The 16,651-nt window shown below is 32.4% G+C and overlaps 2 protein-coding genes across 3 annotated transcripts in view; both read left to right on the top strand.

The window, feature by feature from the left end:
* Epg5 (ectopic P-granules autophagy protein 5) overlaps positions 1–10,540 on the top strand; it is a 48,267-nt gene extending 37,727 nt beyond the window's left edge. The window contains exons 19-27 of the mRNA XM_072522435.1: positions 1,625–1,842; positions 2,209–2,445; positions 5,277–5,437; positions 5,511–5,854; positions 7,305–7,735; positions 7,864–8,071; positions 8,313–8,554; positions 9,080–9,264; positions 10,190–10,540. Of these exons, the coding sequence (XP_072378536.1) occupies positions 1,625–1,842; positions 2,209–2,445; positions 5,277–5,437; positions 5,511–5,854; positions 7,305–7,735; positions 7,864–8,071; positions 8,313–8,554; positions 9,080–9,264; positions 10,190–10,288 (2,125 nt within the window). The 3' untranslated portion in view covers positions 10,289–10,540. The remainder of the gene's footprint in view (positions 1–1,624; positions 1,843–2,208; positions 2,446–5,276; positions 5,438–5,510; positions 5,855–7,304; positions 7,736–7,863; positions 8,072–8,312; positions 8,555–9,079; positions 9,265–10,189) is intronic.
* Positions 10,541–12,899: 2,359 nt separating this feature from the next.
* ZnT63C (solute carrier family 30 member 1) overlaps positions 12,900–16,651 on the top strand; it is a 76,146-nt gene continuing 72,394 nt past the window's right edge. Inside the window, exon 1 of one of the 2 annotated variants that reach the window (XM_072522434.1) lies at positions 12,900–13,300. The gene's annotated coding sequence lies outside the window, so the exon portion shown is untranslated. The remainder of the gene's footprint in view (positions 13,301–16,651) is intronic. The other variant, XM_072522431.1, reaches the window with a different exon arrangement.

The raw sequence follows: 16,651 nt of genomic DNA, 5'->3' as shown, positions 1-16,651 counted from the left end.
CCCCGAGGGAAAAAATGTAGCGAATTGGGTACCTTTGTACCCAAACGGCAACGCTGCTAGTTAAAAGAACTACACCAAACCAGAGCGGCCGGCATGCGGCATGCCTCTCTTGTTCGGTGAAATCGTGGGCAGAAAATAAATAAATCATGTTGAATTTCGCTAGATAATGTGATGTCTAATATGTCAGACAGAGCAATGCCGTGAGGCTTGCCTCGGCGGCTATAATTTTTAAAGAGAGAATGAGATGCACAGATGATATATTAGAAGCTGGCGCGGAAAATTGAGCCGTTGTTTATTTAATATTTTATGGTTTAAACTTGTCCCTTGTCCGGCCCGTAGATTATGAAGAAATATACAAAGATAAGACATCAGGGGTGTACATATTTTAATTTTTTTTTTTAATTTTTTATCATAATGAAAATAAAGTTATTTAGAAAATTCCAAAAAGTTAAATTGTAGTTAAAGAACGTAAATAGTCGATTGATACTGGTGAGGCACTGCCTCACCTGCCTCATAGGACCAGCCGCCCCTGCTCTGGACTTATTTTCTAATCACCTCATTGACGGGTTCCGCATCCACGGTCTTTGCAGACACTAACATGGCTATTTTGACTTTGTTGACTGTTGCTCTAAAAAGTCCGGTAGTGATCAAGTTAAACCGTTTTCGTAGATTATCGTTGCGAAAAATAACAACGGGCGTCCACTAGCACTCGGAGTATTTTATTCGGAAGTTTTTATGAAACAAATTATAACTGTCAAACTTAGTTTGAGAATTATTAGTTAAATAAAGATGTTTTGACACTTTTTTTACACAAAATACTTTGTTAACGTAGGCTTTTCCAAAATCTCTCTTGAAATTGAAACAAAGAAAAAATGAATATGAATAAATTTCGAGGACAATATGAAAAGCTTTCTGTCAACTTATAGACGGCGCTATTACAAATGGAATGATAGTTTTCTTATGGTAGCAACTAAAAATTAACTGAAGAAATGATCAAAAAATAAACTAACAAATAAAATATCAGAAAATAAATGTGTCGATTAAAAGAGAAGATACTCCACTTTTATACGAGGAACTTAGTATAAAGTATTTTGAATTTTAAAAGTATTTATTGAATACTTCTTACCAAATCATTTTAGCAGATTGCAACTAATTTTCTGAGTCTAGTTATTAGTGTAAATTAAACGTTTATATCTAAATAAAAACAGTAACTTAGTATCTGTACCGCAGAAGACAATTTCAACTGTAAAAAGGATATGGCTGATGTTCTTTGCATTTTAAGTACATTTTCTTATGTGACTACTTGATCAAAAAGGGGGATGGTAAAAAAATTAATGAAAAAAGAATACCCAAGTCATTATCACTGTCTTTCTATCTCTTCCTCCCTCTATTTCCCTCGATTTTTTTTTCTTCAATCTATCAATCTAAATTTTGTGTTTAGCATTCTCTGTAGATCTCTTTATTTATTTTATAATGAACCCTACGGGAGGTCATCGCAAGGACTGTTTTGAATAACTATAACTCGCAAGCCAAATTCTCTTAGTTTTACGTATATTTGACAGTTTATGACAAATGAAACTCTATAGATACGTTCTCTCTTGCTAATTCTCTTATTGAATTTTAGAGATCAGCTCAGACAATACGCACAGCACCAGAATATTCTTCAACATCAAGAGCTTCTAGAAACAGCTGAGTTATTGGCTCGACATTTTACCCAAGAACGTCTTCAGTATGGAATTTACGGTCTATATCCAAAATGTCGGAGTTATATGGATGTCTATATGATACTGCTCGGTACGATTGGACATGGGATTATTGTTAGTATGCTGAATACACATCAAGGTAGGTAGCAGCCCCAATTTTATTACTTTATAATAGTTAATCCGAGTTTTATTAATTTTTGAGTCAGAACAACCGAAATATAAGTAATTCCAGCATGATAATTGTTTTTTAATTATGTGCTATCATCAGTAAGATTTATTACAAATTAGTTCGAGTAGTGTCAAGTGGTAGCCAAAACGCTATACGCAATTACTAACGATTTCCAAAGTGTAAATCGAAACGTCAAAATAGACGTATTTTCAACTAAAATTGAAGTTAATTCCCTTTAAAGATATTATATAATTGCTACCAATTATTCGAACACACTTATTCCTTATTGGGCGTAAATTATTTTCTTTTTAATAATTACTATCAATTATTTTTTAGGCCTTCTGGGTGACAAATTATGCGAAAAAATTTGGCCTTATATACGTGATATGTTTGCACCCTGGCTTGTGCCCTATTCAATGCAAAATCTCAAAGATAATATGGCATCTTGGATACAGCAGCTAGCAGATGACAGATCAGTATTATTGCCTTGGATACCAGCCGATACTCAATTTGCTCAGAAGATATTGTGTTCGTTCAAGGAGTGCATCTCGTTTGTGATACACACATTACCAGGTACGTTTAAAAAGTAATTTATCTACTTAATCTTCTTATAGTTAGCCGTTTAGCCATCAAATGTTCATCAAGATATTTATAAGTCTGTATTTTGCGTAGAGTGAAAATTATACGAATGGTTTTGCATGCAGTTTTGCTGATATGTCCAAATTTGAATAAAATGCATCCAAGACTTTACTTTCTGCAGACACTGTATTAAATATAACCTTGAAACAAATTGGCACTAAATCACTTCGGAGTTTTCAGCAAAACAAAATGTTTAAACACGTGTAGTCCAGTAATTATTGCCAAAGCTATTGAGAGTATGCAGTCCAGTAATTAGACCGAAGGTACTTTACCGTTTAACTAAAACACACCACAAAGTCCGAATTGAATTCCCGAAACACTTTTTTGTTACTTCTTTTTAACAAACGATTTATCCTATTCACTGTCTGATATTTCACTATCAGAGTCGTCACTATCTGAATTGTCTATCCGAATAATTAGAGGCCGGACCTCATCCATAACTCGCTTCGTTTGAAAAGACTGAATGATTGTGTCTTCCGTATGCCTTATACAATTTTGCCATTGTTCTGTCTTTATTTGTTCTAGCGATTCTTTCCATAAACTAAAAACGCTAGCGCCATCTGTTGTTTTTGATGCATGTTTTTAAGACAAATTTTTGGCTATACCCCAAACTAACTCAATTGCGTTATAGCGGCAATGGTACGGCGAAAGTCGAAGAACTTTATGGCCATATTTAAGAACCATTTGGTCAGTAATAAATTTCTTTTGAATGTTGTGCTCTCCACACCTTTAAAGTAAATCGACTTTTAAAAATATGTCACTGTGATAAATTTTCTTTTCTTTACCAACCACAACTTTATTTCTTCTTTTGTCCAGCTGTTTGAAGGAAATCTCTCTTTTACTCTTGAGTAGTAGGATAACACTGTTATGGATGGTCGCTCCAATTTTTTTAACAAATTTTCTGCAAACTATTCTTCAATAATATTTGCATCCATATTTCCATGGTAATCACCTGTATTCTTTGTGGACGAAAAAATTAAACTAGCGTCAGGAATAAAACCCTCATCATTTCCAGCATGAAGTATAATGTAGCGTTTACCATTATCGGAACGACTAGAAGAATAACATTTCGTGGTGCCATCTTGCCAGGATGATTTTGACATATTTCCTTTAGCGAAAATCCAAGTTTCATCTAAAGATACAACTTGCCTCGGACTACCAGACGTTTTATTGTTCATGTATTTTCTTAAAAAATGCCACCGTTTTGAAACAACATTAGAGAGTTAACACAATACTTATCTATTATTTGTCTTTTTATATCGAAAACCTAAATGTTTCAGAACTCTCCACAAACTTAAACTAATATCACACAGTTGATTGTCTTTTATTTTTTGTAATTTTTTAATTGTCTTTTATTTTGGGACTTTCATCGGGATAAAAATGGATTCCCAATGGAATATCCTGCGACTAACTTAGGACAAATTTTAAAAAAACCGTTAACTGGGGTCTCAAAACACGATCAAAACTTCTCTTACTACATTTTAATACGTTAATTACGCTGCACAGCGAAAAATGAAATACAATTAAAAAAATATATAAATTAAAAAAAGCATCATTACTTGATGTTTTGGTACTAGTTTAATAAACCGGAACCGTGTCTACGGAGATGAAATTTATATCAATGAATTCTCCTTCACTTACTAATGATTGTGCAATGATTTTTATTCGGTGCAAAGCGTTCTTTTTTATGTAATTCCGATTTTAAATATGCCCGATTTTTACAAGCCACCGCCATTATTCGCCATTATTTACCATGAAACAACAAGAAATGACAGGAATGACAATTGTTTCTTATGATCAAGAAGGGTAATTTTAACCAGTGTTGCCATAGTTATTCAAAATTATGTTTTCTAATGAAAAATAAAAATTTACCTAAAACGTAAAGTTTATAAATTATTACCTACTTTTAACTGAAAAGTATAGCTTTTTTACAAGGGTCAGTTTAGATTTGGTTACGTTACTATACGTTTATTATCACGTTTTCTTATGAACAATAAAAATTTTGATAAAATTTTATTCTTATTACTGCTTTTTTACCAGCGTTAGGTTAGATTTGGTTACGTTGGTTTAGTTTTAATTTCATGTTTTCTTATGAAATATAAAAATTTTGATTTTTAATTATATTATAACATTTTATTTATTTATATTACTGCTTTTTTTTACCAGTGTTAGGTTAGATTTGGTTTATTGGTTTACATTTTTAATAATAAAATAAGACGATGGTTAACGGGTACTCGTTTTGCACGTGGTTATTAAGATTGTATACACCTGTTTTAATTAAGGTAATTTTCATGAAATTTTTAGATCTTTTAAAGGTTAAAACTGGCAACAATGTCAAAAGTACATAAAATTTAACTTCTTGCGCATGGCCTCCATATTGTTTTGAAATCTTGATTATTTTAAACAATTTTACCCATTTTTTCATAATTTAACAGTAAAAAACAGTGAGATTTAATATGTTTTAGTTACGTTTTTTTTATTAAGACATGTATATATACTTTTCTTTGCTTTTTATGTAATTTTTTTTTATTCATTCTACTTTTTTTGTTATTTTTTCTGTATTTTTGATTATTTGGGCACTTTTACTAGTTTAAAGCAAAGAAAACATTAAAATTTGAGGTTTTTTTCACTTTTTCGGCTAAGTCCACAAAAAATTTGGCATTTTTGAGGCGTTCCGGCTTACTAAATAATTACCGTGTAGTCCGAATAGACAGAACTTTAGGGTTCCTACAAACTAAACGTGTTCATAGTATATTGTTTTTTAGCTTCTAGCAGTATATTAAGTTACATTTGGCAATGGTACGTTACGTGTTACGCTCACAAATCAGTTAAGGAACATATCCTAATTGCAGTTCATCAGACATTCTTGACTTTCCCGTGGCACAATTTTTGGCCTTCCGTTATCGATGTGGAGTGCATGTTAAAGGTAAGCTATAATTATTTAAATCTCATCGTTCGAGTCGTACATGCATCTCAATCTAATAATTCCTTGATTTCAGGTGATTGATCAGTATCTACCGGACTGTCACGCTTTCCTAGGACATATCTTTATGGCCATCCCTTGGACAAACTGGTTGAACAATTTGAGCACTGCACCTACACAACTTCGAACAAGGGTATACCAATGTTTTATCAATTTAATCGTGAAGTTGTGTAACGAACCGAACGTTCGGAAAAACCATTCCGAACAGGCTAAATCCATATTGGTGCAAGCGGAAAACTTCGATTGGACGATTTTGGATGCTTCGTTTTATCAGTACGTGTTAGACTGGCTTGTAATGAGCTGTGATTCGTCTGTGATCTTCAAAAATGATCCTTTAGATGTAGATTATAGGATGTTACAGTAAGTTTTTTAATATATTTTCTCTTAAATAATTACTTACTATAACTGGCGTAGCGGTACAGTGCGATAAACTAATAAATCCCTTGCCCTCACTGGACAGCTGGATATTAAAACTAGAATGAGAGAACCGGTCATATTCACCGTTTTCAATTCTTGATCAATTATCTTTAGATGTAAATTGTCCAAAAATAAAAAAAATTCAAACCAAAACTTCTATAGGCAAACTTCAGCCTTGGCGTAAGCATATAATCGATTGGTGTGATTTAAGTTGCATATATTTGGCGCATATCGCGAAACGCTGTAATGATAAGTTGTAATTATTAAGAAACCGACTGGTTTCCTTAAAAATGACCTGTGCACTTTGGTGACCGTGATGGTGTTAAATAAAAATGGAAGAGTTGTCTCATGTCATCGAATCAGTACTCATTCGATCGGATATAGTAAGCGATTCTTTAAGACAAAAGGCAACTTTACATGGTAATAAGGCAGTTACTCAATACACAGATAAAATACAAAACGCTGAATGTGACACTTAAAACGTGGTGTGAACGAATTGTCTATGTTTTACGAGCCCCTTCCCATATCAGTTGGCGCAACGTTATATTGATAAGAAAATTAAATTTTAGAGAACAAAAATAAAAGCGCAGCGTAAATTTTAGAAGTTTTAAAACATTTTTGAATTTCCTAATTATAGGTAAACAGAATAATAATAAATTTAAAAAACGCATAGAATATGTAATATTACCAAAAAAAAATGTGAAAGTTTACCACTGAGTTACACTGGTTATCCCCTTTATTTTTAATGACATCCACAATTCTTCGAGGCATAGTTTTTACCAAGTTCTGACAAAATTCTTGTAAACGCATCCCATATTTCTTGCAATTTTTCCTTTAATTCGTTGACGGACCTGGCAGGATGTTTTCTCAAAGCTTTTTCATTTCGCGCCACAAAGTCTCTATCGGGGACTGTTAGAAGTACGGACTGTTAGAAACCCTTTTTAAACTCTTTTTTGAGGTATGACAACTTGCGCCGTCCTGTTGGAAGACAAAATCTTCCGCTGATGTTAACCAGTGTTCCATAATCGGTAAACGAGAATATTCTAAAATATTCAAATATTTGTCCGTGTTTACAATCCCATCGATAAAATGTAACTTTCCCACACCTAGAGACGACATGCTGTCCCAGATCATGCAGGAAATTTGACTTTTCCCTTCAGACAGTCGGGATGGAAAGCTTAATTTTTCACAAAATAAATAAAAAAATCATAAGGGTAATGTTTTTAATGAATATTAATAAAAATGCCATATTAATTAATATGGGAACTTATAAAAACTGATTTGGGGGGGGGGGGGGGGGGAGCTCGTAATTCTACTCGAGATAATTCATTAGAGATTTTTTTTTTTCCGTAGTTTCTTTTATTTCTATATATAGTTTCTTTTTCTGTTTCAGTTTTCTTAAAATAGTTTCTATGTGCAATGGCCAACAGCCAACAATGTCACCTGAGACATTAAGCAAAAGACTGACCTACGTTAGAACCAGCGTTAAGCTTCTCTCTGTCTATACTAATCGAAACAAGTCGAATATTCCCCGGAAGGAACAAGATATATACACTTTAATAACACGGCAACTGAACGACATTGAGCACATGGTGTCTACAGAAGAAGAGATGATAACGTTATTGAAAGAAATGCTTTGTTGTTTGAATATCGAACCGGTGAAGTTCATAGCTTTGAAAAGTTTCTCGAAGTGGGTGGAGAACAAACCTGGTGATGGACTGATTATAAGATGTTTATTGCAAACAATGGGGACGGCTGTGACTGAATACGACGTTTTGGCAGAGTTATTGGAAGTCACTGTAAACAGCTATTTTCTTAATACAGGTAAGGTGACACCATTATTTGAATAACAGTTTGATAAATACCAAATCGCTTAAGAAAGATGTTTGTAGCTCTTGTTGGATTTTTAATTAAATCTTATACTTAAAATTAATTTTGTTTGTTTAAATCAGTTTTAGACGGTGTTTTACCAAGCTGGAGAGAAATAGGGGAACTTCTTAATATATTAACTCACAAACAAACCGAACTGCAGCAAGCTGCTTTAAATAGAAATTGTTTATTGGCCTTAAACGCTATTTTTGTACAGCTTATATCCAAGCACAATAATACTGAAATATTATTGAATTTGTGTCTAGACTGGATGATCAACATTAAGATTAAGTAAGTAAACCGTTTTACTTGAATTTATCAATGTAGGAATGTTTTTATTTCGACCGTTTTTGGCGTATCCTTCTTTTTCCCGGTACACGCTAATGCAACATTGCATCGATCGCTAGTGAGCGACAGTGAAAGTTTACGTCCACTGCTGTATCGCCTTTCATCTTATCGTCTTATTTAATAATAACCTTTTACTATTTAATACTAATCTTCCTAAAATTGATATAAATTCTAATTTTTTTAGTGAATCAACAGAACCAAAGATACCTCTAATTTGGTGTGGATTTCTGATGCTAGTTTTGCAACACGCAGAAAAGGATGAACCTACATCTGGAACTATTTTGTATAAATTTACACAGATTCTCTTACAAATCTGTGACGAAAAGGGTCCTAGTAAATGGGGCCGCGGATTACTTAATGTCATAGGCCTTTCCAAACAGGGAAACGTTTCCCTCGATTTCAAATTTTTGTGTCGCGCTTTAGCAGGTATGTAAAAATTGAATTTTCAGTAGTTGTATATTAAAAAGCCGTTATATTTTTATTCTTGAAGTTTATAATTCATCATATTACAGTATTCGAATAAATAGTACCGAGATCTAAAAACTAAGAAACTTTCCACGCAAGTTCAAAAAATATTAAAAACAAAGTTGTTGTATGTATCCGGCTCGAATGTCCAATATATAAATGCAACGGAAGAAAATACTCGTCAGTGACCTCAAGATTATATAAAACGGGAGTTTTTGATGAGTTTATTTAAAGACGGTGACGAGTAACAATAAATCAAAACTGCTCAGAAGCTTAATCAATCCAGTTAGAAAGTAGTGATGTCGATATTTTTATAAATGTTTTTGTAACCCTAATTAGACTTTTAGACTAATTGTCTATTCCGAGGAAGCTGTTGTTATAGCAAAACAATATTATGCGGAAATTAAGAAACAGTGTTGTGCTTTTATTGGTTTATTATAGATAATATAAATGTGTATTTGACCTTCTTTTTCATTATTTTTTCAGGATATATCCTAGCTCAACTGCCAGAAATGAAAGGGGAGCCACAAGTAATAAGGAAATTTGCAAATGCTCCCTCCAAAGTTGGACAGTCTGGAGGGAACACTGAATGTGTCAAGGTTTTGTTAACAATGGATTTTGGTCAATCACAAGGAAAAATAAAAGAGTGTGCAGGATTAGCACTAAAACAGGTACGATGATATAGGTAGAAAAGGCAAATTTGTTTAATATAGTTCTTCTTACAGCCTTTTTTCAGTGGTCTTTTTTTTTCTAATACGTGTACTAGATACCCACAAAAAAAATATATTTCCATGATTACAGTGTTATTCCGTACAGTGTTATGGAAGACCCTGTATATTTGTAACTAATTTTAAAATATTGTTACGTTCTTCTGTGGGTTTTGAAATTAAGTAAAGTAAACGTAGTTTATCTAATTTTATTTAACTCACTCAACAAAAAAATCTGACTAAATAACAAATATCTCATAAATAATTATAAATAAACTAATATTTATCGCCGACAATAATATGGGTATCACTTACAAAAACACTTGTCTAATTATTGTCTATTCACTGGAGCCGAGCAGTTTATATACAAGAACATTTGTTCTAGAGTTCCATCGAAGATACGAATGACGAATTAGCACTTTAATACGAGATTCCAGAAAAATACAGATAAAGAGTTCGAGAACTTTGCTGACAAAGTAGTTAATTCGATTTCTAAAATTAATGTTACGCCAAGGCCGCAATTAGAGCATTGTGACTCATAACATCACCCCCTTCTTTCAGGCTGTTCGCCCTGAACAGTACCTAAGTGGACCAGTTCGGTAGATTCTATCCTTCATAAGGATACAGACTGTCTAGATGGACGACCTTCGACTTACTTCGTGGCGTCAGTTGCTGCCTATATAATATAAGGTCGTTTATCTTCTTAGTAACCAGGTACGGTCCCTCCCAGGACCGCTGCAACTTGGAACTTAGACCTTCTAAGGATTCTCTCAGGATTCGAAAAAAATGATTGCATTTAAAAAGCATTGGCCCGAAATTTTGCGCCTACGCTCTTAATAATGTCTAGTAGTGTCTGGTATGAACTAAAAACACCATTTTTTTTTTCCAGATTCAAGATTCCAATAACTCACTGCACAATGCAAGAAAATTCGTAATGCTTATTGTGAAACAATTTTACACGAAGCCTTATTTAACAGATGTTGGATAGTGATGATAAAGAGAACTTTTAAATATTTTTGTTACCATTAGATTTAGAAAGATTTCTATAAACTGTTACCGACATTCTGTACTTTATATCGTATTGTTTTAGTTTTCATCTTTATTTTTTAAGTTCTGGTTTATTATCTTTGTATGTTCTTTGTATTTAAGTTAAGTTTAATGCTAAGTTTAATAAAAGTATAGTGATTTTATTGGTGATATACGTAGAGTTATACGTTGATTAATAAATCTTTTTTACCTCTAGTTTTTATTGCTAACCTACCTATTTTTCCTTGTCTTATTTGTTTAAATGTCAGTAAATGCAATCATTTACTGACGATACTGCCATAACAGGGTCATAATAATCCAGTCAACAAACCAAGAATCACAATATGGCGACTACTTCTAGATAAAATCCTAATATAGGTCCTTCAAAGGTGTATTAAGGTAAAACAATTCTAATCATTATGATATATAAGGTCTTTAATTAAACGTTTAATTTTTTATTCGTTTGAATGGTTTCTCGATGCTAAATGTTCAATTTTTCATGACTGCGCAGAAATCGGGCTCAACTTGACAGATGACATGCGACTTAAGATAACTCCACAAGTATATAGGTGGCCAATTCACATCATCTCCACGTGAGATGCTTCTCGTTGGGAGAGTTTTAATATCGAGTGTATTATTTCACGAACTTAAGCATTCAAGATTTTTAGCTTTACTTTATATTGTGATCTATTTTTAGATTAAACGAACAATTTTCTTAAATTTAACGGTTCTGTACTTTCACGTTAACCCTCTGTCTAAAAATTATTTTTTTATCGCCCCGATTACGTCAAGTATCCTTAAACTAAATATCCCTTAAACTCGGTAACCTCCTACAACGATCTTGGAGTATTTAATAGTGAGTTAGATGGTGTCGGTGTGTAAACGTGCAAATTCAAAACTGTTTTTGATCCGGAAATGTTTTACACAATATGTATATCTCTTGTTAGTAAACTTTACTCAATATACGTTAGACCTATTCTTGAGTTTGCCGGGCCAGTGTGGAATCCAGATCTCGGTCGCGATAAAATCCTACATCTCTGCCGATCTATCTTTATTCGATAAAAAGATGTATTTTTTTTAATAGGGTCTTTCTCTGGAGCCAATAAAGGTCGACAACCTTTTTTGCTGTTTGTTTTATTAACAAGGCTGATATACCGTTGCCTAACCAAAAACGGGCCACCTGTTCCATTTACGGCTGCTCTCTGATCTTTTTGGCATCTGGTACCCACCGATTTGTTTCTTTGACCGAGTTATATGAAAATTATAGTTAATTTTTAACTATTCCATAGCCCATTCAGCGGACGAATTTTGTACGAGTGCAGGCCCAAATCAAGACGCCAAGTTGTGATCTAGGGAAGGCCGAGTTCTTATGAGCGACGTGAAATCGACTGCCTCGGATTCTCACGGACAGAAGCGATGTTTTCGACAAACCTTGCGTTTCGTAGGCGTACGTGTGTTGGATGATTGTTTATTAGACTTCAATTTATCCGCCACACTGCGAATAGTCATCTCTATAGGACGATTATAGACACCGTAAAATGGGCGGAATGCGCAGAACGTTGATCGAGCATGACACCCATATTTATAAAACAATTATATCATTTGTATGTATTGTACGCTATATCTATTCACGCTGATTTGGCAAAACAGACTGAATAAATGTGATAGATGTATCTTTAACAATAACGTCGCTACCAACTGTCAAAGTTGGGACTCTTTATCATTAGTCCCTATATTTACATTGGAAAGTAATCATTTTAATGCCCATAAATGAAATGTTTATGTACAAGTTGTACACATGCTTTTTCTTCTATATTAAGCCAAACCGTTCATGAATAATGCCAAGTCTACGAATGCCAGATAAACCAAATAAATTCTATGAAAATCAAGTTCACATATTGCTAAAAATAAGCAGAATTTTAAAACTAAATATTTAGGCACAAACTAGTATGTATTAAGTTTTTAATTTGGACGCGGATACCAAATTACCAGGTCATGTCATATCGTTTTATTGGTTTTAAGCTTAGTGTAAGGTTTAGGTAAAATAAATAAAACATACATGGTACGCTCTAGTTAATGATGGCAATGTGTGAAAAGTGTAAATTATGTCAAGTAATTTTATATATTAGATTAAAGAAAATTAAAATTCGAGAAACACTAAAATGAGGAACTGTTAGTTGCCTACATTTGCGTACAAAAAAATACAAAGATGTACATATAAAAAATAACAAAAATATTAAAGAAATTATTGATCATCATTCTTAATTTAAATGTAGTTTTCATAACAACGTTTATGTTATATTTTAAATAACTTTCAGATTTGCCCTTTTTGATTTTTCCATGTCAATGACAACAAAATATATACTTCTTTTTAAAATAGAACAATAGATCGATTCTTTCACATAATCGAATGATTTCGCTCCATTGTGTACATTTCAACTCGTATATCACTTTCATATAATCGACAGAGATAGCTATATATTTCGAATCTTAGATTTCCAATGTTCGAGTAGACAATCGATTTAAAATTAATTTCCTTCTTGGAGCAAATAAAACTTCAATGATTTCTGGAATTATTGTGAAGTGAAATGACAGTTGTGACGGATACTCACGGGTGATTACAGTCAGTTTCATTTCTGCAGAGAAAAATTGTTGTGACAAATTTTCCAAATTGATTTTGTTCTTTTCAAATATTTAGACTAAATTTGTTTACACGTTTCGCCTGAGATTAACTGTTTTTATTTTTAATTTATCAAAAATATCAAGTGACGAGTCCACATTTTTTTGTAAGACTTTCTTGGAAATCACATTGTTAATAGAACTGAGGTTCTATTTTAGTAACATTTTACCATTGTTCTCCAATATATCAGGCAGTGCCCTTTTTTGTCGGTAGTCAGATAGATTCGTCTGATTACTGTGTGAAAATATATCTTCAATCTGGATAATGAGACAACATTGACACAAGAAACTTAAGGTAAGAAGGATTTATACTCTAATAATTTATACTTTAATAACATATTATTAATTACTCTGGGAAGTTTATAGAAAATCGGTGATTCATATATTTAGTATTTTACTTTTCTTATTAATCTAAGCAATTTGCAGGAGTACAAAATAATATTCTTAACTGATACCAAAAAGTTCCAGTCTGCATATCTGTACATATAAACAAAGAAAATTTAAAAAAATCGCGATGAGTCTTAGAGAAATTAAAAAGCTTTTCTTAATATTGTTTTTTTTTTAAATTACCTGACTGATATTTTCTACTAAAAGTATCCAACACAAATATTTACTAGTTCATTTAAATATTTTTGATCAAATGGTTTTAAGAAATAAAGGACAGTTACTAATTTCCAGTTTATTCTGACAGGATATTTGAAAAATGTTTAAATAAACTAGAAGAACGCTAGAAGATAAGCTTAATGGTGAATTAAGAATATTAATTATTACAAAAACAGTTTCAACTACTAGTATAGCCCCAAACATTTTTTATAGATTTTTATTTCTCATTAAAGGTTCTGTTTTCATTATAGGGGTATGGCCATTATCAGTTAAAAAATCTGGCATCCTGCACAATCATTTGTACTGTATTATAAATCTCTAGCTCAATAAGAATTGATGAAGCAATTTTAGACCCTTAAAGCTCTATGGCAATTAAATTAATATATACAATAATAAGTTCTGGTTTTCAATAAATCTATTATAAAAAGAAATTACATATAAATCAACTTATACAAGAAGAAATAGGCATGTCCTGTCTAACGTAATTATTATGTGACTGACATAGCCATTACCTAAATTTTTGTTAATGAACTAAAATTAAATTGTGCACAATAATTAAATGGACTTAAAACGTGTTGATTATTAAAATGAACCAACAAAAGGAGTAGCTTAGTTATTTAATTTTTGTCTCCAATCTTGTATTTCTTTAAAACAACTGGAATTGTGTTTGGTCTTTACAATTGAAGCTCTTGTCTTCTTCTTTTCATTCCCTTATGTATTTTCTAAAGATGGGAAGTATCAACAATTTCCAAAAAATCCTTTGTAACTTTAGTACTTGTTAATAATGTGTGTACATATTTTTTTAAGATATTCAACAATATGTAGTTAATTAACAGTCAAACAAAGTTATCACAATACCTGTTTTAGATCATTTTTGGATGATGTGTAACTTAGTGGCTTTAAATTTTGTATTCCAGGATTTAAAGCCAAAGATTTAGATTGATTCAAAGAGCTTTCTACAAAAATGGGAATAGTTTGATGATGAAAAATCATTCCAGCCCACATCATAACTTATAGACCACTATATGGATGAATACCATGTACATACCTCAGTCTCTCTTGACGACCAGGTCCTCTCCAAACTCTCACTCTTCTTCAAACAGGGTAGATACAAAACCTAGGATTCATCTATGAAAATCACAGATATCTATTCTTATAAGCCCCACTGCACATGTTCTTGTGCCTTAATCTGAGTCCATAATTTCCAATATATAACGTAGTAACCCTCAATTGACATCTGGTGTGCAGGTCAGTTTCATGTAATCTATTTCTCAAAGTTTGGTTACATACAGTAATATTGTGGGTATTTTCTAAGGCCCGTAGAGTTCATGTGCAGTTGTATACACATTTTGATGAGCTAATCCTACCACATATCGATCCTATCAAGTAGTAGTTTTACATTGATGACTCATATCTTTCAGTGACATTCCCAAATTGTTTATATTGATGAGACAATTGCCAAATCATGCTCTTCGACACTCAATCATATTCACAGCACTTACCATTTGTTTAGTTATCTTGTTTTAATATTTTTTATTGTAATTTTAAAGTAAATACAGACTATCTTCAAAATTTGAAGTACTATTCTTTACAATTTGAATCAATTAATCATTGTTTTCAAATCAAATGGTATGTATTAACAAAAAATCTTAAACCTTAAACATTTTTGATGTGTGTACTTACTTATTGTAATATGATTTACAGTTTGCCCAAATTACTTCGATAGTGTTGAATTTGCTCTGATAAGGAGATAGTGTCAACACTTTATGGCTGTGTTGTCTCTTAGTAGCTCATTAATTATATACAGATTCTCTTTTCTATTCATTTTCGTAATTTGTAATAATTCAGATTTTGTGTCATAGTTGATCTTGTTTGTTGTCAACCAGGTAATAATTCCCATTCTAATTGAATCAATGGAGGTTGCTTTTCTAAAAGAATACTGTGATATGGAGCATTACTTATCACAATTAATGATGGCTCTTCTAAATTAGGAATCCATTGTTCACTTATCCATTTAGTGAAAATTTCATTGTTCGTTTTCCCATGATAATCAGCTACTTTAGATTTTGAGCAAAATACAGTAAAACCTCGATATAACGGACTACTTGGGGGGAGGGGGTGTCCGTTAAAGCCGAAAGTCCGTTATATAAAAATATGGTTAAATAAATCAAAATACTTTTTTTTGAAAATATATATGTACACTGTAATTAGATATATATATAAAAAATACAACATACAAACAAAATTCTATTTAAGTAATTGTCCTCGGACATTCGTCGTGAAGTGACGTTGCTGTGAATATTGACGAGCTTGCTGTTGGTAATCCTGTTTTGAACAAGTTTCGTTTGCACTTTCCATGTTTGCTGTTTTTCTATGATCAACTCCCTAAAATCAGTTTAACTATTGAATGAATAATCAATAAATGTTGTTAGATCGTCGAGATGCGATCTTACCTCTGATAACTTCATTTTTAACAGTCTTGTTTTGTCGTCTTGTTTGCTATCTTCACTTCCGTTCTCATTTTTAAGGTTCATAACTTCATCTGCTATTTCACTTTCAGTCATGATGTTATACCCAGGGTCACCTTCATCTACTTCTGGCGATTGTAAAACATCTTCCTCAGCTATATGTTCGTCGGCATTATTATGTATTGTCCTACAGAAATTAGTAACTTTCAACCCTTCTAAATCTATGTCTGCATCTTGGCCATCAAACAAATTCTTCCAACCATTTTTTAATGTTTGCTCTTTCACTTCCTCCCATGCTGCAGCAAAATTAAAAATTGTTGATTTTAAATTGTAATACCTTAAGTTTTGCAAGGTACGTTGCGCTCTTGTATCTTCTGCATTATCTCCATCGTACAATACAACCATTACTTCGTCTAAAAACTTTTTGCGATATATTCGTTTGGCTGCCAAAATTATTCCCTGATCCATGGGTTAAATAAGCGATGTTGTATTTTTTGGCAAAAACATACACCTGAAGTTTCCATCTTCTGAACGTAGAATATTTTCAGAGGGGTGAGCAGGAGCGTTGTCTAAAA

This window comes from Diabrotica undecimpunctata, chromosome 2 (genome assembly GCF_040954645.1).
Source record: "Diabrotica undecimpunctata isolate CICGRU chromosome 2, icDiaUnde3, whole genome shotgun sequence".
Classification (NCBI taxonomy): domain Eukaryota; kingdom Metazoa; phylum Arthropoda; class Insecta; order Coleoptera; family Chrysomelidae; genus Diabrotica; species Diabrotica undecimpunctata.
The sequence above is the reverse complement of the archived record's forward strand: the minus strand, read 5'-3'. Positions and strand labels throughout refer to the sequence as shown.